We start from the raw sequence: 24,488 nt of genomic DNA, 5'->3' as shown, positions 1-24,488 counted from the left end.
GGCTCCGCCGCCTCCGCAGGCAAGCTCCGCCCCGTCTCCCCGGGACACACACCTTCGGACCATAAGACGCACCCTCGTTTTCCCCCCACTTTTGGGGGGAAAAAAGTGCGTCTTATGGTCCGAAAAATATGGTAAATAGAATAAAAAATTTTGAACAAAGTCAAAATTGTTTAGCATAAATATATCAGTATTTTTAAACTTTTAGAGAAATCAAGCTTACCTGTGTCTGTAAAAGACTGGATATCATACGTAAGATCAACACTTAGATTTTCAGAATTTTCAGTTTTCTTAAACACTAACCCAATCACCCACATTGTACGAAATTCTTCCCTGCAAAGTTGCACAAAAAGTCATGTACTATTTTAGAAAAAACTGAATTAAAAAATATTCATATCAATCATACAACTCATATTGCATGTTTTATCTAACTGTAGTTAAACATGATTCTATTTTCATGGCAGTGATACCAAGGTATAAGACATTTAAAATAGCCAAGAATCCAAATGGTGCTTGACAAATCATAAAAAAAGCCGTCAGTTTTTTAAACTGCCTACTAGTCAGCTTCACTGACTTTTTTAAAAAAAAATCAGTCTAAGCCAAGCAGTATAAAACATCAAGACTTGCTTTTTAATTCTCAGGTTTAGTTTGCTTATACACAAAGACTTCAAACGTACCTTTCTCATCATAATCTATATAAACAAGCTACAATAATCGCACTGAACTTGAACACACTTCTTCGGCAATGTGAACTCAGAGACCTCTAACAATTAACAAATGTTGGGGGCCACACATGCATTATCATTCCAGCAAAGCAGTGGACCTTGGGCCCAACTGCCCTCCTTTTTTCCCCCCCACTTAAGAATGCTGAAAAACCCTTGAAGCTCAAGAGGATGAGTACTGGTAAGGGGCTATATTAGAAATCTATTAAAAACCACATTAAGCTACTAGTAAGCAAGCTCTTTCAAGCACTGCTTATATAGATTCTCCCACTATTGGACAAATAATTGGCCATTACAATCTACAGAGGAGATGGGTCTATTTTACAGACTTGCAAAACTGCTCTTACAAAATAGAACTAAATGATACATTAAGATGGCAACATTTATGGACTGAGCAATGCAAGTGATAGTAGACTCTTTCCCAAATCTGCTATAAAGAACTCTTTGATCATGCATGCTTGACCAACACAATATTCCTGAGGTTTGAACACTAAGTGTAACCCAGAGTAATAACCTTTAGGGAAATACCCAGTCAGTTCATTCTTAACCAGTCAGGAAAGCAAAACAGTAAAACAAACTCAAGCTACTTTGAATCATTCTTAAAATCATGGACTTCCTTCTTTCCTACAGGTTTCAGTTTGGAATTTTTCAAATTAGTCATTGGCACTTTCAAGCAGCAAAACTAGTAACTACATATGTATTACATATGTATTTCAAAATCCAAATCTAGTCACTTAAATCAGCCTCTGACTCTGGCTTGCCTTGTAGAGCCACTACAGAATTCAAACTATGTTTATCAACTTAGAGTAAGTTGATACTCTACTTGCCAAACTGCAATATAAAAATTGAGCATCAACAGTAGTATTTTCAAGTACAGTGTGCAGTATGCTCCGTGCATCATTAAAACATTTCCTATTGCTATACAAGTTCATCTGTATGCAAGACTTATTTTTAGAAAAGGGGATACCTACCTATACAACCAATTTCTGGGGACAACTTTGTTAGTACAGGGGTTGGCAACCCGTCACACGTGCCAAGCATGGGACATGAGGCCATTTTGCTTGGCACGCCATGGCCAGCCCTGGCTCCAGGAAGCTGCTGCCAGTGATGGAGCCCGGGCTGCTTCGAGCAGGGCTTGCAGCATCCCAGCTGCCTGCTGGGAGCAGCCTGGGATCCCAGTCAGCAGCAACTCCCCAGAGCCAGGGCGGCTGCATCCGGGCGGCTCGAAACAGCTGTGCCAGGCTCCGGCACCAGCTCCGCATCAGCACGAGCAGGCACACCTTGGAGCAGGCGGGGCCCGAGGCAGCCCAGTCCCAGTCTCTCCCCTGCTCCCAGCATGGAGGTGCAGCAGGCTGGCTGCAAACAACTGTACAGGGCTCATCACCTCCATGCCGGGAGCGGGGGAAGAGACCAGAGCTGTGGTGCCTCGGGCCCCGCCCCCAATGAGGCGCGCCTGCTCGTGCCAATGCGAAGCTGGTGCCAGAGCCTCCCGGCTGCAGCTGCCCCAGCTCTGCGGAACTGCTGCCAGGGGGTAGCAGAGCTGGGGGGGCAAGGGGCACAAGCAGGGCATCCTGCCATGTACCCCTTGCCCTCATTTTGTTTCTCTGTCATGCTGGCACTCTGACACCTTCCGAGGTAGGCATTGTGGTGTTTTTTGGCACTCCAGCCAAAAAATGTTACTTACCCCTGGTGTTAGTATACTGCATTAAAAATTTATCTGCATCAGAAAAAAATTATACAATTTTTAATCAGGTAGGCCGATACAAGTGTACAGCTATGTACACAGTAGAATTCGACAACATTTTAAGAAGCAAAAAAAGATGACTTACTTGTCAGGATTCTCCTTGGGTGCTGGGAACGACTGAGGATTCACATGAGCCAGTGTAATGAATTCATTTTTCTCCAAGCTTCCAACTAGAATACGAATTTTTGATTCCACCAAGCCCACCCTGTATGAATACTACTTATTAGTTAAGTTTTTATTAATACCTCAATACCAAAGAAATAAGACTCTCTTTGCCACTGGGTAAAAAAACCCAAAATGTGTTTTGTTTCAGATAATTAGGAAATATTACATAACTAATATTTAACCACAAGACAAGTTAATTCAGACTAATAGCCCCCCTCCCTCCAAAATCAATGGAGCTTGTTTAATTGAACTGTAAGTCTTGTCTTGAAATTCAAAATAAATCTTAGCCAAACCACCTGTGACCAAGATGAGTTTAGAAAAGAAAAAAGACTTTCTGGGTGCAGTGATTACGTATTAGCTAGACCTGAGGACTAAAAGTATACACTAACAGGAAAGATTAAAAGCTGAACAACTGAGAAGAATTAAAGAATTATTAACAAAATACATGCATTAACTCCTAAAAAACACAGGAAAATGTATTTAATAAAGAGATTTACCACTTCCCACAAGTTCATATAGAGTATGAAAAAAGACTCCTCACAAACACCTGGGAACCCCAAAGAGTGTTATAACAAAACTAGAGAGAATGCTGGTGTTGGGAAGGTGGAAAAGATTTTTTTGTTTGTTTTTAGAAGAAACTTAAGATCTCCACCTCCAAGCCCCATATTCAGACCTTCTGCACATACTAAAAGCAAATACAGTCAATGCAGCCAATTTTTAGAAGTTTTTGCAGGTCATTTTTAAGTAGAACAAACATAGCCAATGCAACCCTTTAATTATTAACTCTCATATTATGCTCATAAATTTAAAACGTGAACAAATTTCAACTTTAATTTTTTTTCATAAAACCTGTGTAAGATAGTAAGACATGCCCAAGGTCTGTGGCATGAGAGTACTTTGAAACTGGAAGTTTCTTTAAAAAAAAATTAAAGAGCAAGCATGATACTCACCATTCTAGTCGCTGCTTTTCTGTCGGTGCACTTGCTAGAAGTACAATATAATGCCTTTGGAGATAAAGACAACATACTATTCTATTTATACAGCTGACACTGGACATTCAAAGTATTAAAAACATCATTACTTTTAATGTATAAAGCCAGAAACAAAAGGAATCAAAAGGTTAAAACAGGTACTGTATAATAAAACTAGATAGCTTAAACCCTGAAAACACTGAATGTTGCCATATTATAATTTTGAGATAATTTCAACTTATTGCAAACCACAGCTGCAATCTAACACCTATGCCTGGTAAGTAACCTTTAAAGCAGACTATCAGAATCTTTACAATATATCTTAAATTGCTCATTCTAGGGGCTGAATAATCAATTTAAACAAGCAAAAAAAGGTATTTTGCCCACAACCAAGTTACTTCTGATGGAACTACAGCTAGATAATAAATTAATATATGCTAGAGGTAAATATGGTTACGAAAGGTAGTTTAAAACGTTAAGATTTAATTCAAACTCTTTTCTGAAGGTTTCTAAAGTGTGTTTTCTCTCGCTTTAGTCCTGAAGTCTCAGCAGTACCCTAGAATCATCATCATCATGCTTAGCAGATGTCAAGCAAAGTTTAAAGACGTCAAATCCAAAGTTCTGGCTTTAACTGAAGGCAGAGCTCCAATTTCGCTTAAAACTGGGGGATGGGAGGAAAGGGAGCAGTAGGAGCGGGGGAAAGTAAATGAGCAATAACTGAAAGAACAGAATTAAGTCTTTTTATTTTAATTTGTCTTAAAACTAATAGAACAAACTCAAATTCAGCAAAATCTTGGGGGGTGCAGGGGGAAAGTGAGCCACGCAGTTAACTGTTACAGGCCTAAGATGCAAACTTGTAAAGACAGTAAAAGGTAATCTATTTTAAAAACTAAGTAGTCCCATTTTGCATTATTCATAAAGCATCATGTTACTGGCATTTTGGGTCCGGGGGGGGGGGGATCAGATTTTTTTTAAACTGTATCTTAGTATATTTCATATTACATATACAGACACACAGACCTAGTTAACTTTCTTAAAAAACTAGTGAAATTGCAGTAAAGAGATTTCCAGCATTCTAGGTCTACAAATCATGAAACCAACACAAAACTAAACAGATCAACAAATATGGATGCATTTCCACATTTACATTGTTTAGAGATGTGTGGAAACCGAGTAGAAATATTAAGACCTATTAATCCCAAAGGCTAACTTGAAATATACTTTATTAACTACACAGGTAAATCAAAGGACCTGCTTTTTTTGTTTTTAAATGGCCAAAAAAATTTAATGATTCATTTGGCTACGCTGACATTTTTGTCTTGTGTGTCTTTGTTGAATGAACCCCCTCCATTAACTCCTTCCCCGCCCCCACTAGAAATGAGATGAACCCTGAAATTAGCAAATATTTTTGCACAAAGATTCACAAACCTTAAGGAAAGAATGAGATTTTGCTTAATATTAATCTTACATTACCTGAATTTTAGTTATGCAATTTGAATACTGATTTGTCCTTATACATAGTTTATTAAAATATTAAATTTAAAAATAGCTGGTGCCCATTAAGACTTCTACTCGATATCCTGAGAATTTCACATAATGGCAGAGGCAGCTTATTAGTTACAGATTTAAAATGGAAGAGAGATATTTGAAAAGATTCATTTTCTACTTGGTTATTGGAATAAAAGTGCTTCTTCTGAGTACCTTTAGATGTAGCTAAAGATAACTGAAATCTGAAATTAGTTGGTAAAGACTGCTTTATATCTGATCACCTTATGAGTAACAATTACATTCCATTTATAAAAGCGGATATTTAACTGGGCCTGTTTGTTCAGAAAGGGGTAGTAAACAAAACTGAAAAGAGGGATAGAGGGAAGTGGTATAATGAAAATTTCCATTGTTTTAATAATAGAACATCAATTTATAGCAACTGATGGTTCACAGAAAAACACTCCCATTGCTAAATATTAAAGGAGAAAAAAAAATCTATCATTTTCAATTGTTTTTATAAAAAAGGTTTCAACTCAGTGGCACCTTTTAATCATAAAATGAAAATTCCTATCTTGTTGTTGTATTTGAAATTTTAGCTGCAATAGTTTTCCTGCCTCATGCCCTTTCCTGAACAAAGGCCTTCATTCACAGATTTCCACAAACACCTTATTTAGTAAGCTGTTGTAGTTTTTACTAGTATCTGGAATATAACCCCCTTCCCCCGCCCGAATCAATGCAGCTATTATCTCCTTTTTCATGATTTCTGGAACAAAATTTTGTAATGCACAACTGAAGGGGTCCATTCCAAGTTCTTATATAATATATGGCCTCATATGTTAGAAATATAGCTTCAACTGAATTGTCCTATTAAGATATACTGCATGTAAAAGACTCATATACCCCTTTATAAAGTTATAGATTATCTACTTACTAATACTGATGTGCATTACTAAACAGGACAGTGTTGCAATACACTACATCAAGATGTTTTATTATCCATCATACATGGTTTATTTTAGAGTTCTAATGAGTGAGTCATTTGAGTATCATGTAATGTTATATTGAAAATGTTATGCCATGATAGCATTTATTTTTTTCATTCACTCTTATGACTATACCCAGGAGTGATGAAAATCTTTTCTAATTTAGAAAAAACAGAAAAATTGTACTTGGTACAATTAGTGTGAGATTTACACCTCCCAGCTGGAAATGCTTATTGATAAATAATCAGGCAAATCAGATAATTTATTTCACACCCCACTGCATTGGTACAGGTACAGTACCCTCCAGATTTCTCTAGCTAGGGATATATTCTAAGTTTACTTTCTTTGTTTAATGATAACAAATAAATTCAGTCTATTCTGCCACAAATGTGAGATTTACACTAGTAACTCCTATGAATAGTGATACACAAACATTTAAGGGAAAAGATAAAAGTATTTGTTTATTTTTTTTCAGCTGTTAACCTAAGGTAAGGATCGTGGTCCTTTTCTTTCTGCACAGAACCAAATATTATTTTATATATCAGTATTAATAAGTCTCTGATGTATATATGGGGATCAAACAGGAGAAAAGGCTAGTTCTCAGATGAGACTGTATCAAAGTTGCCAAAATTCATTTTTCTAGTGCAGATTTTTTTCAGTTATTAAAAGTGACCAATATTTAATCTAATACCTTAAAAAATACTGCTCTAAAAGTTAAAGCTCTGACAGTTCTGATAAGTAGGCTGTGGAGAACCACCACTCTCAAGAAATAAAGACAGTTGGACTTTTTTTTTTTTTTGCAGTCTTGTGCACATGTTGCTGGTAATGATTATATCCCACTGTTGTGTTGCTGTAATTACCGATACTGTTGCACAATGTTGGGTTAAATGTATATTAGAGATTTACTTCATGTAAATTCAGAATGGTAAATGTCTGCTGCTCCCAGATCCCCCACCCCTCATTTTGAAAGGATTTAGTAAACAAAGGAGAGTAGTAGGGAATATATCAGCTGCCTTAGCAGATACTGCTAACAAGGGACTACAAACAAAAGAATAAAAAAATTTAACTTTCGGAGACGTTATGAGATTTTAAATTGAATCTCCAAGGTACAACATAAAAGATTATCAAATGTTTTAAAGCTTTTAATCATGCAAAAAAGTATTGAAACAAAACACAGACACATTATGATGGTCATCAGGCTTTTTTTAATGGGGGAACTGCATATTTCAGTGTTATTTAGATTTGTACATAACCAACCACCCAGCAAAGGAACATTGGCGTAGAAAATATTTAATCTTTACTCAAAATGGGTCTCCAACAATACTTCAATTGAGGGCAAATAAAATGTAGTCCATTTGAATAATCCATATTTATTATATAGAGTACAACTTCAGCAAACCCAAAATACATTAAAAACAAGCCTCTCCCCCCAACCATTATGTACCATTAGAAACCCTTAAAATGTTAAGTGTCAAGGTCCCCCCACAATGTTTCTTAAAAAAAAACAAAAAAGCAAAAAAAAAAACCCCACATTAAAAAAAAGAGTTCTGAAAGTGCCTTACTTAATGTAAAAGCATTACATAATTATAATTAAGATATATGCACTAGAGACTAACATATTCTGAAGCTCTGACCAGGCTTTCTTAAGAAAAGCTAGTGATAAGTACACTTGTGCTGAATGAAGTGCCAGATGTACTAGAGGAATCTTATTGCCACAATTATGCTGTATATTACTGTAATAAAAGACAGATCCATGGTTTTCAGTGGGTATTCATCTTAAATATCTATTTTACACAGTTGTTGTATTAAATATTTTGCTTGTGGCTTCATTTTAAAACAGGATACATCAGAAGCCTCCCCCCTATTAAAAGTTGGGCATTTCTGCTACAGAAACATTTTCATATTTGGTCAAATTAAATTTAAGTCATTTATAGCCACTCCATTACATTCTTTATATCTGGTCATGAGCTATTACACTACAGAAATGAAAAATGGTGTACAATTAAATAATTTTAAAGTTTCCTGTAGGAAAGAAAACACCTGATCTCTCAGTTGGGGGAAAGGGCTTCAGAAGAGAACAATTTTCAGTCTTTTTAGGAAAACCATTAAGACACTTTAGGGGTTTCTAATGGAAGTGTGTAGCCACTTTAATTATGCTGGCATAAACACCTTTGCTATTAAAGATCATTATTTTTAAATGGGTATATCTTAACAGTCTGCCATGCCATAAAATACATACTTGTACTTTTGAAAGAAGTTTGGAGCTTCAAAAAGTTTGGACCACTCTGCCTTACTCAGCAAAATTTCATCTGTGATAGCAAGACCTGAATTATAAAAACACATTTAAGCCTTTTTCACAGCTGTTCTGTATCAAGTATCCGTAATAATAATAATAATATGAATAATAATAAACCCTGAAAACAGTGATTTTCTAAGCAGAGGCTACTTCAAGGCAAATTATTCTTCTCTTTGATTGCAAGGAATTGTTTCAATAAAATTAACTCCGTGTACTTTATTTGTATGGTTACTGGTTATTCGTACTGTGAAATTTGGAAACTAAGTTTGATTGCAAGATTAAATGCAAGTGGACCAGATTAATTTAGTAGAGATTTAACACACACAAGAGAATTATTTCTCTGGTATGCTTCAGAGGAAGCGTGCTCAGTCCAGGAAGGAAAACAGAAGGTTTGCCTCATGGAGCTTAAAACCTTTAGCGCTTGAGTTCGTTTTGGGTGAATGAAAGCTGTAGTAGGGAAGAGACCTGCTTTCACGCTGATGAAAATCATAAGTATTTTCTCACCTGCACTTATCAAAAATACTTTCTGAGTAAGTGTGCATTAGTTGTCAGAAATATTATTTGGGTGAGGCAAGACAATATTCTTCCAATTTCCCTTACACAGCTAAGCACATTGCCATCTTATCATTATTAGTATCTACCAAAAAGTGACACAGTAACAATATCGTCTCTCATATAGCAATGTAGCTCATAAAGGTCACCAGTACAGCCTACAAAGATAACTAAATGCTTGAGAAAGCCACTTGCAACTAACAGTACCTGGAAGGAAGTAATAGATTTTTTTTATACAAACATGCTGCTGAATTGAAAAATTGATGATCAAAGTATGTAGCTCTAATGAATAACTGTGTGCACTATGAAAAGGATTCCTGGGTCAATCAGCGATCTCAAAAATAGTATACCTGTGATAGAACTGTTTAAATCCTTTTGGAATAAGAGCATAAGATAATACTTACCTTGTTTAAACTCCTCAACCATGACCATCCGTGTAGAAACGGACACATTGTAGGTAGAGTTCTGCTGTGGGTATGCTGGTGTAATTATAGGCATAAGATGGTACCTATCACTGGGGTTTACCTATACATAACAACAGCCAATCAGTTTTCTTCAAGCATACATAAAATAAGAAAAATGTGGACTTTCCCCTTTGCTAAAATTAATCTAATGTAACACAAGATCTGAGTTTACAGACCTATTTGATTTAAAGAGTGTGAAGAGAAGTTTAGAATACTCAATGATAATACGTTCACATATTCTGACAGGCAACCTATATAAAAAATAAGTTATTTCCAGACTCAAATGGAATGGGGAAGATCACAAACCCACTGGCATGCCAGACAGTCAATACCAGGCCAAAAATAATTCAGATCGAATGGTTAAAAAACCCCAAACAACAAACACAAAACAATGGTGTGGATGGTAACCTGCAATCACACAACCACTGGTACCTCATTACTACCTGAGCACTAGGCACCTTCAGAGAAATGGCTGCTTTGAGACCCTTTAAAATAGACTGTCTGATTTATTCCTGTAACACTGTTGATGATGAAGAGCCAGTTTAAGAGAAATGGCTCTGTGCATCCTGAGGGAAGCAGCAGTTGTGTTAAAGTATCCTTTAATAAGAACAAAACATGGAGAAACAAAAACGGAAGCAACCACCACAGATGGAAAAAAAAAATGAAAAAAGCTTTATTTAAATAGTGTTAGGCTAGTGATCTTGTCTTTTGTCAGGTTATAAATCTAAAAAGTTAAGGTTGAAACCCTATCCTTATCTTACCCTGCTCTGTTTAGCCACTGTAGCACGTACTGTTTTATAACAATCACACACTGATCTCAAATCCCTGCACTAGGAACAACAGGGTAACTTAAGAGCATGTTTTTAATCTGACTTTATACCAGAAGCCTGACATCATTTAAAATGTGGACTTTTATTCAAGTGCATAAAAAAAATATTTAAAAGTTCATACAGTAAAAGACTGTACTCAATTTCTCCCCAAATGAGTAACTGCAAATGGCTCCTCATGGTCAACTGGAGGAATAAATAGCATTCTGGCATCTTAGACTTTTTCCCCCTAATACTTTAAAAAACAAGGATTTTGCTTAAATACATATTCCGAGATGCTAAACGGATTTCATTTTTAAAGTTCTAAACGTAAATAATAGGGATACTACGAGTTGGGTGTCAACATTGTGACTGCTGAAAGGCAGAGTAAAAAACAAACCAAAAAACTCTCACTCTTCCTTGGATCAAACTACAAAAGGGCTTGTTAAATGTAAGGAGTTCAGTATTCAAAATACAGTATTTATAAACACCTAAACCGCAGCAGTTAAAATGATTCTAGAAGTAAAATGTCCTAAATAAGTTACCTAGTCGGTGAGGACTGGCATAAAGTCAAAAAGTTGACCAAAACGGTTTTTGTGCATATAAGCTTTTTTGTATACAAGTTATGTAGGGAGTGTTTATTTACAACAGTACTGAAATTGGGCTAGAACCACAGATATAGTGCAATCTACACAGTTTTAGAAGTGGACAGTTCACAAGATGTAAACTAATTTTGTTCTATGCATTAAAGGAGAATTACAGTTACCATTAAAAACGTAATACTCAAAATGTCAAATTCATTCATAAACCTAAAAACAAAATTTACCTGGGGTTTCTTTAAACATCTGACTTCTCTACTGTACAGTGTGAATTATTTATAGGGGAAAAAAATAATACACTAACCCTTGGGTCCCATACAGGCAAATTAAGATTGCATTCTTCTGGCTGTTTCAATAGCACTGGATTTGGCCATTCCCTGTTTAAAAAGATTGTAGCACTGAATAAGACTACTGGATACCACTTATATATTATGTTAAACATACAATTTTTCTGAATGTGATATTTCTTCATTCTGTCTCATGGAATAACAAGAGATGAAATATGTTCTCAAGGAAAAATTAGAACAAATCAGTCTACTACAGGTTCTTGGTTCCTGAACTGAAGACCAACACAACTATAGTTTATAACTATGTTCCTTGATGCAACAAAAGGCATTATCTGGGCCTCTCAATTAAGGTGTTAAAAATATATATTGTTCAAGCAGCACACTACTTAAACTTGCCAACATAACCATAATCAAAAGAAGTCCTGTCTGTAAAGATTAATACTAATTTTGTCTTCATGCTAGCTCGGTTCCTGAAAAAATCTAAAGAACAGGCCAGGCTGCAGAATGATTAATAATTACAAAATGCATGCATCAAGATTTTTTTTCCCCCATCTAGATTTCTAAAGAAAAAGCATGCAGAATGGAACATACTTTTCTCTAAATGAAATGCAACACTACTGCTCTTCAAGATGCCCTTGCTCCCCAGTGAATAAAGCTAGTTTCCTATAGACAGTAGAAGCCAGTAAAGGGACATGTTAAATAGTCTAACAGCCACAAATTCGTTTTTTCAAAATACTATCATGACATTCCTGCAATGTTTTTCCCCAATATTATTTGTGCATTAATGTTCTTGAATGATGCACAATCAATTTCTCAATTGATTGTGCATAAGATTGACCATAATTAAAGTGTAGGAATTGCATTATAATGAGGAGGTCTCAACTGATTTGCTGAACAAGCAAGTGATAGTCAATTAACTACTTAGAAATTAAATTACCAATAAATAGTATAGCCAGAGAGGGAAAAAAGCCATTGGACTCAATAACAGTAGAACTATAGTAATGATTTTCATGTTTGGAAGCAAAAGCAGAGGTACTCAATTAAAAGGTACTGATAACTTTGAACAAGGACTCTACAAAGTCTCTTTTCATTGTAGCATCTCACATGGAATGCCAAATAATTTATCCCATGATTATAGGTCTGTTGTGTATATTGCCCCATTCAAGCAAATTTTATTCAAATTGTCCTCTGCAAGGTATATGTTTTTGCCTATTTACTCTACACTTCAAGGAATAAATTTAATAAAAAAGGTAATATACAACTCACTGACACCAGAAACAGAGCACGTTTATGAGCTACCTACTTAACTTGGTACCAGCTGAAAAAGTGTCATAGAAACAAGACTAAAATGTAGTGTCTATAAACAATTTTATTTTAGTGTAATCTAAAATTAACATACCATTTAGAAAATACCAAGAAAAATTTATGTACAAGAGTTGATGCTATTGCATTTGGATAAAGCTGGCAAGTTCTTGCTACTAGCATAGCCCAGGAGACACCACCAAGGAAACCTAATATATTGGAATAGATGTTGTGGCCTGTTGATGCAAAGGGAAACAGAGAAAAGAAAACAGTTAGTTATTATGTCAGTTTTAAGTAGGGATAACAATTTAAGAATATTTTGCAACAGTATTACTTACGTTTTGCCCACAGTTTGATAGCTCTCAGTGTTAACCTGAAGTTGTCAATGTTTGGTACTAGATGCAGAATTTCATCGGTCACCCTGCAACCTGGGCAAAAGAAAGCACATTACCTCTAATACTTAAGAAAAAAACCCATGCATCTTTAAACCCACTCCTAATTCTACCAATATTAGTACAAGAAATTAGATTTAATATTTTTGGTAGTGCTAGAGTTATGTTGTAGATGCATGAGAAGCAAGGATTAGTTATTTGTCTGTCTGCTATCCCCAGGAATTTTTCTTCTCTCCAATTTCACAGCCACATAGACTGCTTTTGGTACTTGCTGTCCCTTAGTTTTCCCCAGATCTGAGGAAGAATAAAGTGCATCTGAAGGCATGTCCAAGTCTCTCCACATTATGCAGTTGGTCCAATACAGATAATCAACAAAAATCCTTGCCTCTTACATTTAATATTCTTATCACTATCTGTCTGGAACTTAAACACTATGTTTAATGCATTTTGAATTTTTTTAAAAACTATGCTGCACTTGAAACGAACACTTAATTTGTATATAAAAAAAAAAGCATATCAGAAGAGGGGTACCCATACTTCTGTTATGAAGTCACAAGAGAAATGTGAAATGCAGAAAAGTTATAGATTAAAACTAGGAGCAAATTCTTATAAAACTCCAGTGTTACCCAATTAACTTAAACTGACCTATCAATTAGAAAACAAGATTTTTATGCTTTCGTAAGACACCTTGCTTGCAACAGAACACATTTTTAGAACCATATTGAGAGATAACAGGTCTATCAATAACTGAGTAAGGCGCTAAGTCTCAGGTTTAGGATGACATTATAAACCCGTCATTTTTAAATGCTTCAGTAATCTGTTTAACAAATGGTAGGACATGTTGTTGGAGACAGTGAGAAAGCTGGCTGCAGAACACTAAAGTGCTTCAAAGGCCCCTTCTCAAGAAATTCAACACAAAAGAAAGTTACAACACAGAGGAACATTCAAAGGTTGCATATGACTGAAGAATCAACTGGGACAAACATCTTGTCCTGGTTATATATTCTTTTTATATTTAAAGTTTTAGGGTTGAGTATTTGACCAGTCAAATTTTGTAAAAAATTTTGGTCAAAAATTGTAAAAAAAAAAAAAGTTGCCAACTGTTGCAAATAATATACAGGGTAAAAAATTCCATTACGAAATGTGTCAAAAACTATTTTAAAAAAAATCATATTTGTCAAGAAAGCTACAAAAAAAAATTGATTTTTTTTTTTTTTTTGGTAAAACTGCTGTAATCTTTAATCAGTCAAAAAAAATGCAGTCAAATGACTGATCAATAGACAATATTTGACTGGTCAAATTGAGTGGCTTACCAACCCTACTTTTTAGTGTACTTGAGGTAATCAGGATTACCAGTCTACCCCAGAATCAAGGAGACCTTTAAATGTTAGGCTTCTTTTGTATCCATACTTAATGTTCAGTTAAACTTTGTCGAGCTAAATCATTCATAATGAGAATTATTATATTATTGAGCTGAGTTACAGTTAAACCAGTTCTCAAATAAAGGCATACATGAAATAAACAAATACATACACACACACAGATACACATACCGTTAAGACTTCGTATGCATCTAATGTCTAAATTTTTAAGTAGACTATCATCTCGAAGGTCTAGATCTTCGGGAATAGTTTGCAGCGCTAATCTCGCGAACAAAATATCAATCTAAAAAAAATCCACAGAAACAACTGATTATCCCCCTCAAGCTACCACTCATTTAAATTTACTACCAGTGAAAAACTGTTTATTCCCTTTTGCGTTATTAGTCCCACCCTACAAATTAAGCACTCTCAGATTAAATTAATTTAATTTAGACTACTAAAGAAATGCACTTAGCCGCTCCCCTTATCCTCCAAGAAAGAATGAAAGAATGCTGAAACCTACACAGAATTCTTGAAGAGATAAGGTAAAGAAAACACACTTTATTTGCAAAGCTTTCAGTAAATTCTCTCATAAGTTTGATAGCTTCTCTAAGGAACAAGCTACAGCTACGCAAACATTGTCTTAGCTTTTCAAGAGGCAAGCTGAAAACAAACTGAGTCTGTGTTTACACGTTCAAATAATGTCAGAGAGTTCTCTCAGGTTTGTTCTCATGGTAGAAAAAACTTACCCAGAGTCATGTGTACAGACACTAAAATATTGAGGCCCTAAAGATACTTTAGCATGCTCTGCAAAGTCCCTTAATTTGCCTGGCAACAGATAGCAGCATGGCACAGGGGAGTCTTGATTGGCTGACAGACTACCCTCCATCAGCCTGTACTTCCCAGCAGCACAGCATGGAAGTTGCCAAGGGGGAGTGTTCTGAAACAGCAGAGACCAGCAAGTGACACACTGTCTCCTTGGGGGAAAGAGGGAGAAGTTGGAGGTCTATATTCTCTTCTGAAAGAAGCTAGGGCATGTACAGATATTCACTGTCCCAGGAAAAACGTTCCCGGAAGTGATTTAACCCTGGTTTTTGCCAGAGTGTTTTTTTCCTGGAATGCCTTTTTTTACCCTGGGAGAAAAAGCACAACTATCTGTACACTTGTGGTTTCTACTGGGAGAGCAGTAACTTTCCCAAGAGAAACTGAACGTCTGTATGAGGCCTGGGTCTGAACCAAGGAAAAACAACGTAACTGGTACTGAAAAGTGTCCCTATTTGCAGCTAAATTTGTACATCTGTCATTACCATGACTTCTAAGGGAAGCACTTTGACTTAAATGCGTCTGATGAGAAAACAAGACTAGGTCCGAAATCTTGGCAAGCCATCAAAAAATAAAAATAAAAACATAAGGTGCTCCATGGGGGCAGGGGGAAATCAAGTAATCTGACTTAACAGGCAAATGTGGCTCTACATGTACCCACTGTAGTAGAGCACAAGTTTTAAATTATAAAGGTTGTGACTACATTGACAAGACACACTAAAGTGTGAAGTCAAAGTGCATTAGCTTGTTGGACTTTCATTAAGGGGCAAGCTATGTCAAGATGCCAACAGCATAAGGGACTACAAATATGGCATGCATCTAAAAATATAAAACCTAGGGACTGCATACCAAGCTGCGTGTAAGTGGGGATCAGGAAGGATTTGAAATAGATACAGGCAAAGGAAATAATTTTGGTCATAATTTTTCCCTTTCTTTTCTTGCACTGACAATTAGCCAACTTGACCATTTATACCATATATATAACAGCTAAACTTAAAACAGGAATAATTTAGACCTTGCCTTGAAAAGGGAAATGGACTAGACCACTTCTTAAGATCCCTTCCAACCTTACTTTCCTAAGATCCTACTATTCTAAAAGGTCCTTCCAAAGACAGAACCAAAATCCATCTCTACACACTTTCTTGAGTGCTGTGTATAGGATACAAATGCCATTTCACTGATGATGTTCAGAAGAAATTAAGCTGGGAGGCCAAGTTGGTATTTTTAACCTCAGATGGAAGATGCTAGTTAATATGACAAGGATACAAAGAACATCTTAGGATTTTGTTAGTCAAGCACTGAGTTTTACTTTCCCAGGCTAAATTTTAATTATACCTGACAACATGCTTCTCCTAGCTTAAATGAAATACCTTAGACTATCACACTAAGAGCAAAACAGACAATGGAGCCCTACAGCCAGTTTAAGGACATTTAAAAACTATCAAAGAACAAGCAAGGAAGTCTCAAGCATCTATTTTAAAGTTTCCAATATAAAAGTAATTTGAAAAAGAAGAGACAAAGGATATAACTCAATCTACCATGCAAAGGAGACTTCTATTACACAGTCTATATTTTAAAAATAAATTCTCATTACACTATTATAATGTTAAAGAAAAAAAAAAGTCTTTCCTAGTGGCTTTCTAGAAACTGATAATTGCATTAAGCTTTCAATTCTGCCTTCAACTAAATTAAGTTTGATTTTCAGGCTTGAAACTGACATGGAAACTAAACTCTGGACAAAAATTTCAGAAAAACATTTATGAACATTACTGTTTCATACTGAAGTCATACATAAAATAGCTTTCTATTTTTTTCTTTCACAGATTAAAAAAAACAAAAACAAAAACAAAAAAAATCAAGAAATAAGAAATTTCCCTTTTGTAAACATCTTCATAGTAAAAAGGTAAAATAAACAAGGAAACTGATCTCATTAGGAAGTCCAGAGGCTCCACTGGCATTATTAGGCCACAGAACTAAGACCTTTCACTTAAAAGTTTTGCCGGTGAGAAATATTTTTCCAGTACAAATGAAAGGAGTACCTTCTTTATTTACTTTTATCCTTAAGTGTAGTTTAACCATGTTTAACAGAGGCCTGTTGGTATTCCAAGCAAGTGTCTTATTGAACTATGATCTAGGATCATCCCTATATATAGAGGCCTCCTTTCAAATTTAGGCTGCTGACAGACCATTTGGGGCAGGGGGAGGTGGGGGGGGCAGGGGAAAAATAAGCACTTTACTGGCTGAGCAAGCACGTCAGTTTGACTTGGCTCTCCTGTGTCTGTACAGATTGAGCACTTCAGCCTACCTACCTTCTGGACAGCACAGCTGTCAGTGCAAAAAGAAACAAACAGAAATTTTAAAGAAGAAACAAGTGACCTCAGAGGTTCCCAACCCCCGGGCTGCAAACGGTTGGCTACCAGACTGGAAGTCTAGAAGTGACCAGCATGTGCGAAGGGTGTGTGAAGCTTCAGTCACCTGCTTGATTTGGAGGAGATTCGGCTTGATTCGGTGGCCGAATCTGAATCGAAATCAGGAGACCCATTAATCATTCTGAATCAAGTCAGAAGCCTCCAAATCAATTCAGAGACATTTGATGATTTGGCTGTAGACACAGCCTCCAGTTCACCACCGAGCATGCAGGTGACCCCCTGTCCCCCACAACACTCCCATGAGATGCTCCATCCGCCCTGCCATCTCAGCATTCAGAAGCCACGCCTGGTACCTCGAGGTAGATAGAAAAAAATCATATAAAGCTATGTCTATGGCTGTATCACTGATTCTCAGAATCAGAACTGAATATTCAGATTTGGCCAAATCGGATCAGGACAGCGATTCAAATCAACGAATCAAATCCCCTGAATCAGGCCGAATCCAAACCGAATAGCGTCCGTTTCACACACCCCTAACCAGCATACTGCGGACTGGCAAAGTATAAAAGTAAGGATAAAAAGCATAAAAAAGGGTTGGCTGCCAGTCTGCAGTATGCCAGTCACTTCCGGTCTGCAGTATGCTGGTCTGCGGTCTAAAAAAGGTTGGGAACCAATGGTCTACCCTTTTCACATAACACACGTTAAGTCACCTGTAAAAGAACAGAAAGTGCAACACCAGCCACACCTTAGAGCAACAGTTACAGTTGTGGGGCAGGGATCTGCTACTCAACTCCTAAAGCAGACAGGAAATTTTCCTAGATGCAAAATGAGGATTTTTCTCTCAAGTTGGGATCACTCCCCCCCCACCCTCTCCGACTCGTACAATAAAAAAAAACAAACAAAAAAACCCCAAACAACCTACTACAAGGAATAAAGGAAGCATGTTCCAAGGCTAAATTAAGTTATAGAAACAGTGTCATGGTTCAAAAGAATTAAATGTGGGGGTGTATTTCTGTGCTAAGGGCTCAGTATTCCTTAAATCACCTGGCCTTCGATTTACCCAATTCAGTTGAAAGAATCTGATAAGAAATCTGCAGATCCCAGTAAACTGGTATCTTATCAGCAACAGAAAGCAACAGGCTGATTATAAAAAGTGAGAAGGCTGCTTCCAAAGATAAACTATTCATTTTTCTATTTTCTCTTAACATGGCTTATTTGCACTTTAAGGTATTATCATCTATGTTAAGCAAGCCATCTTTAATTATATTTTAGTTTAAAAGAAAGTCTGGATTACACTGCTGTTTTATAGGAAATTTCAAGCTAATACCCTGGAGAATAGGACACTTCAAAATAAGTGAAGAATGGTGCTGAAGAGACAATAAGTTTGCCGCTCACACAATCCATATCCTCTCTGTTAAGGGGAAGGGACAAATATGTCTAATCCCACAGCATTAGGTTACTGCAGGTGAAACCAAGGGCAGAAGGGCCTGGTGGCAGATGTTATCAGGAGTTTGAATATACTGGGATCAAAGGAACTAGATTTTCTGTCAGCAACATATTTGTTTTAATTAGTACAGATGAAAAAGCCACATAACTTCTTCCACAGAAGTCTGACTAAGGGTGGGTGACTGGGGCAGAAACCACAGGAGTTCACTAAAAAGGGGTTGCTAGCATGGAGGCAAGGGCACTCGAGGCTGGAGAAGGAAGGGGGGGGGGAAAATGTAGCAGGGCCCTGCCCTCCCATGCTAAGGAGCTAGCTGCTGCTGCTGCAGCCACTACCAGATTAACAGCTCTGCATCATCGATCTAGATATAAATCTATAGTGGCTGTAGGCCTAGGGAAGGGTTTAACTTTATGTTGGCAGTGACACCTTCCTTCAGGCCAGCATCATGTACCCACCAGACAGCCAGAGCCCTGAAACTATCTGCCTCCATCCAAGCATCTGAGGGTGCAAACCCTACATACTTCTGCTGCCCAGAGCATGAACTCTACCAGTTACATCTCTGTTCTCCATCATAACATTGCTTTAAAACAAATTTTGCGTTTGTTTCTGGACCAATGTTAGTTTTTGCCAGTGACCATTAAAAGGTCACAACAGTTTACTGAACTGCAGAGTTCCAATAGCTGCATCATTCAACAGGCAACTTCACTGATATACTATGTTTATATAACTGAATTACACTTGAATCAAAGGAAAAAAATTGGGCCTCCATGTAAAAAGAAGTTATATGGAGTGCCCAATTTTTTCACTGATTCAAGCATAATTCAATTACAGTAAGACTGGGCGGCAATGTTGTTTAGTGGCTAAAGCCCAAGACTATACCTCTTGCTTCACTCTTGAAATGGGCCACTAATTTGCTGGATAAACCCAAGAAAGTCATGTCATAGCTGAGCCTGTTTCTCCCTTTCTAAAATGCAAATGATACCAACCTCCTTTGTAAGGTACTTCAAGATTCCTTGCTGACAAGTCTAAGAATATAATACCCAACTGTTATACAAAAGAGATGATTCCAGAATAGTTGTACAATAGTGTTGTTAATATTTTAACAATAGTCGGGAAAGCAAACTGGCTAACCCTTACCTCAATTCCATCAAAGCACAGTTTGATAACAGGGACAAATGCTTCTTCAACAGCCTGAAATAAGAAAAACAATTACATTTTAATTTGCAAAGAAGAAAGAATATGTACAAAAATGCTGGTGAGTCTAAATGATATTACCATGAGGTTAGACTTTAAAGCTGCTTACAGTCATGGGGGGGAAAAAAATCCCAAAGAAATAACCACTTTACTTCCAGCTCTGTATACCCCCATGCCAAGCACAGTGCACACCCAGAAGAGGCACTTTGTCAGTTTGACTCAGCTTGCCCATTATCTGTATACCTCACATGCTTCAGCAAGGCTTTTTGGCACTCTTAATCTAATAGCTGTTTGAATCAACTATTAGACAAAAAAATGGCAAAAAAACGCTGCTTGAAGTGCACGAGCTATACAGATGCTGGGAAGACGGGTCAAACTGATGTGATGCCTCTTTCAGTAAAGTGTTGGTTTGTTTTTTTTCCTTCCACATCTGTCAGTGTCCTTTATGGACATTTATCCTCCCTCCAACTCAAATTGTTTTTTTGAATAAAACAAAAACAGCTGATAGAAAATTAATGCACAAAGTTTAGATACTACAGTTTTACTGAAATCTGTTATGGGTACATGGAGTTTACTTAATTGTAACCTGAATTCATGATTCTATAAATGGAAAATTAAAAATGTTATAATTTTACATTTATAAGTATTTGGAGAGTGGTTTTAAAATATGTCCCCATCCTACACATAAGTCAGGGTGGACATGTGCCCCCCAGCAGGTACATGCAGTGGCAGGGAGCCCTCTTCCCCCCCACCCCCCAACACTCCCTGCACAAACCACTTGTGGCTGTCCTGCTCCACACCCCAACCCCCTGAACCAACCTGGCTGGGCAGCACCCCTAGAGTCCCTGCCCCACTCTCTCCCTGACTGTGGGGGCCTCAATCTGCCTCCCCCGCACCCCGTAGCCTTACCAGCAAGGAGGTGCTCTCCAGGCTGCCCAGCTGTATTCCTGGCCAGACAGATGCACACATGCACATGACTCCCCCTGCATCTTGCTACCAGCAGCCCCTTGCAGGCTAGAAAGCTGCCAGTCTGCAAGGGGAAACCCGCCATTTCCCAGATTCCAGCATGATCCTGTGAAACTAGGACGAACGCTGTCCCAGAGTAATGTGGACCTGGACCTGAAGTTCCCATTCTAGGACTGTGCTGCCCAATTAGGGGCAGGTGGTCACCCTACCTCCTATCCTGCCCCCACCCCCCCCGGAAGGCAGAGAGAGAGAAAACCTGATTTTGAATTTGAATAAATATGGTGAGTAGAAACTAAGCAACAGAGCTGCAAGTGGCAGCTTCCTATGTTTTGGATATTTGAACTGCTGAAACATGAAGAGTAGATACTATCATAGTCAAGAAAGTATAGGTCAGGCTTATGCACATAAACACTTGGGACAGAACAGGCTTACACATTCAGCTAACTAGGCAAAAAATATCTTCACACTAAGGCTGTCAAGGGTGGGGGAAGGAAGGGTTTGATAAGGCATTGAAATATCTTATTCTACTGAAATAATAATAAAAAAAAATCTTTCTTAGCAACCATGTATAGTCTTACATATCCTTTATGAGTATGCTGTCTCAAAGAAAACTAGTACACTAATTGACTGATATGAAACAGACTTCACCCTACTCTGTCAAGTGGTCAGTGATAATTTTACTGGTAAGAAAAAAAGTGACAAGTGATCCACAATGCTGAAGTAATAAATATTAAAATGTTACCGTAACTGACAAACATAATGGAGGGTTCAAAAACTATGCAAGGAGCATGATGTAATCTTCTACAGTTAGTTGCTTATTAATTAGCAAATTAATTTTACAGTGATGTCAGGTACAAACACAGATGCCAACATTAGGCACAAGATTAGCTACGAAGTGCACTTCGAGAGAAAAATAGGTCTTAAGTGCAATAAACATTCATGAACACATTCAATAAATTTATCAGCTATCAAATTCAAAACCATAAAGTTTACAGCATATAGGGGGCAATTTCTGCTATAACTACCAGTAATTTGCAGACTCTACTGAAAATCAAATAAATACATATACCATTGCTGATCTATCACTTAAAAACTATGAAACTTGGGCATGTAAGAACTATCTGGTTCATGCTTGCTTTGCTGCACTGTATCTAGCACCCTGTGCATGACTAAGTGCGAAAACAAAGCAGGCACTTTGTGATCCACCTTCCCCTGACTCCCCCTCCAAAGCAGATTAGTTTTCTGACCTAATGGTTTTGTCCCTGTCCTAGTCAGAATGTAGCACAACGGCCTATATAAAATCAAGCAGTCTTCAAATACTTAAAAGGCTGCCATACAGAAGATGGAAAGCACCTTTTCTCTCTTGCTGTAGAGGAAGACACAGACAAATGGCTTGTAGTTTCAAAGTAAGTTTAGACAAGCTATCTGGAAAAAACTTCTTCCCTTCAGAATACTGAAGCAGTAGAATAGACAGCCTAGGGAAGTTGTAGACTCCCCGTCACTGGAGGTGTTCAAGAAGAGGTTAGATATCTCAGTGGTCAGGGATGATCTATGCGTAGCTACACGTATGTTCTACAATGGTCATTTCCAATACTTTTAGGTTTTGCTGGTTGCGCCCACCCCTCTTCCTGCTACATGTCAGAGTGTTTTAAGCGTCACCTGAGGCACTGAATTGGGGGAGGGACTGGCTGGGGTATGCCAATACTCCTGCTAGGACCAAAAACATCACCTATTTAGAGGGTCTTGCCCTTCCATTTAGGGTCAGACCAATTACTCTATTTGGGGTCAGGAAGGAACGTTATCCCATGGTCAAGCTGGTATAGACTGTGAGGAGAGGGGTTTGCCTTCCTTTAGAGTGTGGGGCACAGCCCTCAACCCACAATCTCATAAGCATATACTTACAACATGTCATAGAAGCAGGCAGAACATGCTGCCATAGTTTCCCTGCTTTGCCATTGGCAGGTTAGGTCATTAGTTCTTTGTCGTGTCAGGGTTCAGAGCAGTCTTATATGCAGTTTAGATTATGGATTATATAGGTCTGTTTGGATAGGGATGATCCTACCTCAGGCAGGAGGTTGAACTAGATGACCTCTGGAGGTCCCTTGAAGCATACTTCTCTATGATTCTATGGAAGGACTTTGTTCCAATAATAAGTTTTAATTAGGTGTTAGAGTGATCAGGGTTACATTTTCTGTATGGGGGAAGAGAATGACTGCAATCCTTAAAACATGAAGAATGTTAGACTAGCTTTTAAATGTAAGACTCCAGCCCACCTATGATGTTGGCTCCATAAGATATCAATATAAGAAGTCCTTGCCTATCTTTCTCACGCAATCCTTAAAAAAGTCAGTCTACTCCAGAAAGTTTATATACAGTACTAGCCAACTGCCCATAAAGAATGATGGCCAGGGGGAGGGGCAGCTGGGGACAGAGGCCTGTGTCTGGCCTTGCCCCCCCCACCTTTGGGGCCAGGCCTTCTCCCCCTCTATCCACTGGCCCTACTCCTGCTGTTTGGTTTGTCACCACCTGCAGGGCTTGGGGTGCAGTGGTGCTGGCCTTGCCCCTCCCTCCCTCAATCTGCTCAATTTTCATGGCCTGCAGGGAGCAGGGGGGATGGGGCCAGCACCCCCCCTCCGCCCGCTCCGTTGCCACCTGCTGGGGCAGGGGGTGGGGGCACAACAATGCTGGGCAGGGACAGAGGCCCAGGACCAGGCTCACTCTCCATCACCACTTTGGGGCCAGAGCCACTCCCTCCACACCCCCCTGGGGACCAGTGGGGACAACCCAGCATCCAACCCTGCCCTCCACACCCCGTAATTCAGGCCCAACCCCATTCCCTCAACAGTAGTTCAGACCCAGGGCTTCTCCCTCCCATCCCCGACCCCATTGCACCATTGCCGCCTCCTTCACGGAGCAGGGAGGGGACGGATTGAAGCCAGACCAGTTGCAGTGCCCTGGCCCGTCCACTGCCTGCTGTCCCTACTGCTTTATTCACACTAATTGGCTGCCAAGACAGCCAGTCAGGATTGTGAATAAAGCATTACGGACAGACAGAATAAGGTTTTAAATCTTCTCTTTACATTTCCAACAGTCCCAAACTAACAATTGTTGAGATACACCCTCAACTGGTCTTGAAATCACATGACATTAAATTGGTGAAGGAGCTGGAGTTGAAATATAAAACTATGAAGACATGCTTTGAGCAGGTCCTCTGTCAGAGAGCTAAAAATTTGGGACTACAAGGGAAGGAATATTCAAAGCTAGAAACTAAAACTTTCTGATTGACATGTTGAGCTGCCTCATACCTCACAAAAGTCCTTTTCTTTATCATATTAGGAATTATTGCATAAACTTTGGTAGCTGAACACTCTGAATCTCCTCTATTATTCCCACCCAAACAAGATAATTTTTTACCCTAGTATATTCTCACGAGGGGGTCCCTAACTAGAAAAGGTTTAACTGAATGGCACAATCCTTTATTATTTCTAAAACCTATGCATCTCTAAGTAATGTTTTGCAGTACTTTATCTGAATGGCAAACAAAGTCTGATACCAAGCAGAGAA

At 38.1% G+C, this 24,488-nt stretch overlaps 1 protein-coding gene across 4 annotated transcripts in view; it reads right to left on the bottom strand.

The window, feature by feature from the left end:
- The window catches only part of PAPOLA (poly(A) polymerase alpha), a 75,095-nt gene that overhangs the window by 25,795 nt on the left and 24,812 nt on the right, over positions 1 to 24,488 (bottom strand). For all 4 annotated transcript variants that reach the window (XM_019552483.1, XM_019552482.1, XM_019552485.1 and 1 more), the window contains exons 6-15: positions 19,902 to 19,955; positions 14,322 to 14,433; positions 12,715 to 12,804; positions 12,474 to 12,612; positions 11,092 to 11,164; positions 9,323 to 9,443; positions 8,310 to 8,394; positions 3,579 to 3,632; positions 2,549 to 2,668; positions 221 to 330 (exon numbers count right to left, since the gene is read on the bottom strand). In XM_019552483.1, the coding sequence (XP_019408028.1) occupies positions 221 to 330; positions 2,549 to 2,668; positions 3,579 to 3,632; positions 8,310 to 8,394; positions 9,323 to 9,443; positions 11,092 to 11,164; positions 12,474 to 12,612; positions 12,715 to 12,804; positions 14,322 to 14,433; positions 19,902 to 19,955 (958 nt within the window). The remainder of the gene's footprint in view (positions 1 to 220; positions 331 to 2,548; positions 2,669 to 3,578; positions 3,633 to 8,309; positions 8,395 to 9,322; positions 9,444 to 11,091; positions 11,165 to 12,473; positions 12,613 to 12,714; positions 12,805 to 14,321; positions 14,434 to 19,901; positions 19,956 to 24,488) is intronic.

Source organism: Crocodylus porosus, unplaced genomic scaffold (genome assembly GCF_001723895.1).
Source record: "Crocodylus porosus isolate Cpor-Errol unplaced genomic scaffold, CroPor_comp1, whole genome shotgun sequence".
Classification (NCBI taxonomy): Eukaryota; Metazoa; Chordata; order Crocodylia; family Crocodylidae; genus Crocodylus; species Crocodylus porosus.
Note: the sequence above shows the minus strand (reverse complement) of the source record. Positions and strands in the feature narration are given on the sequence as shown.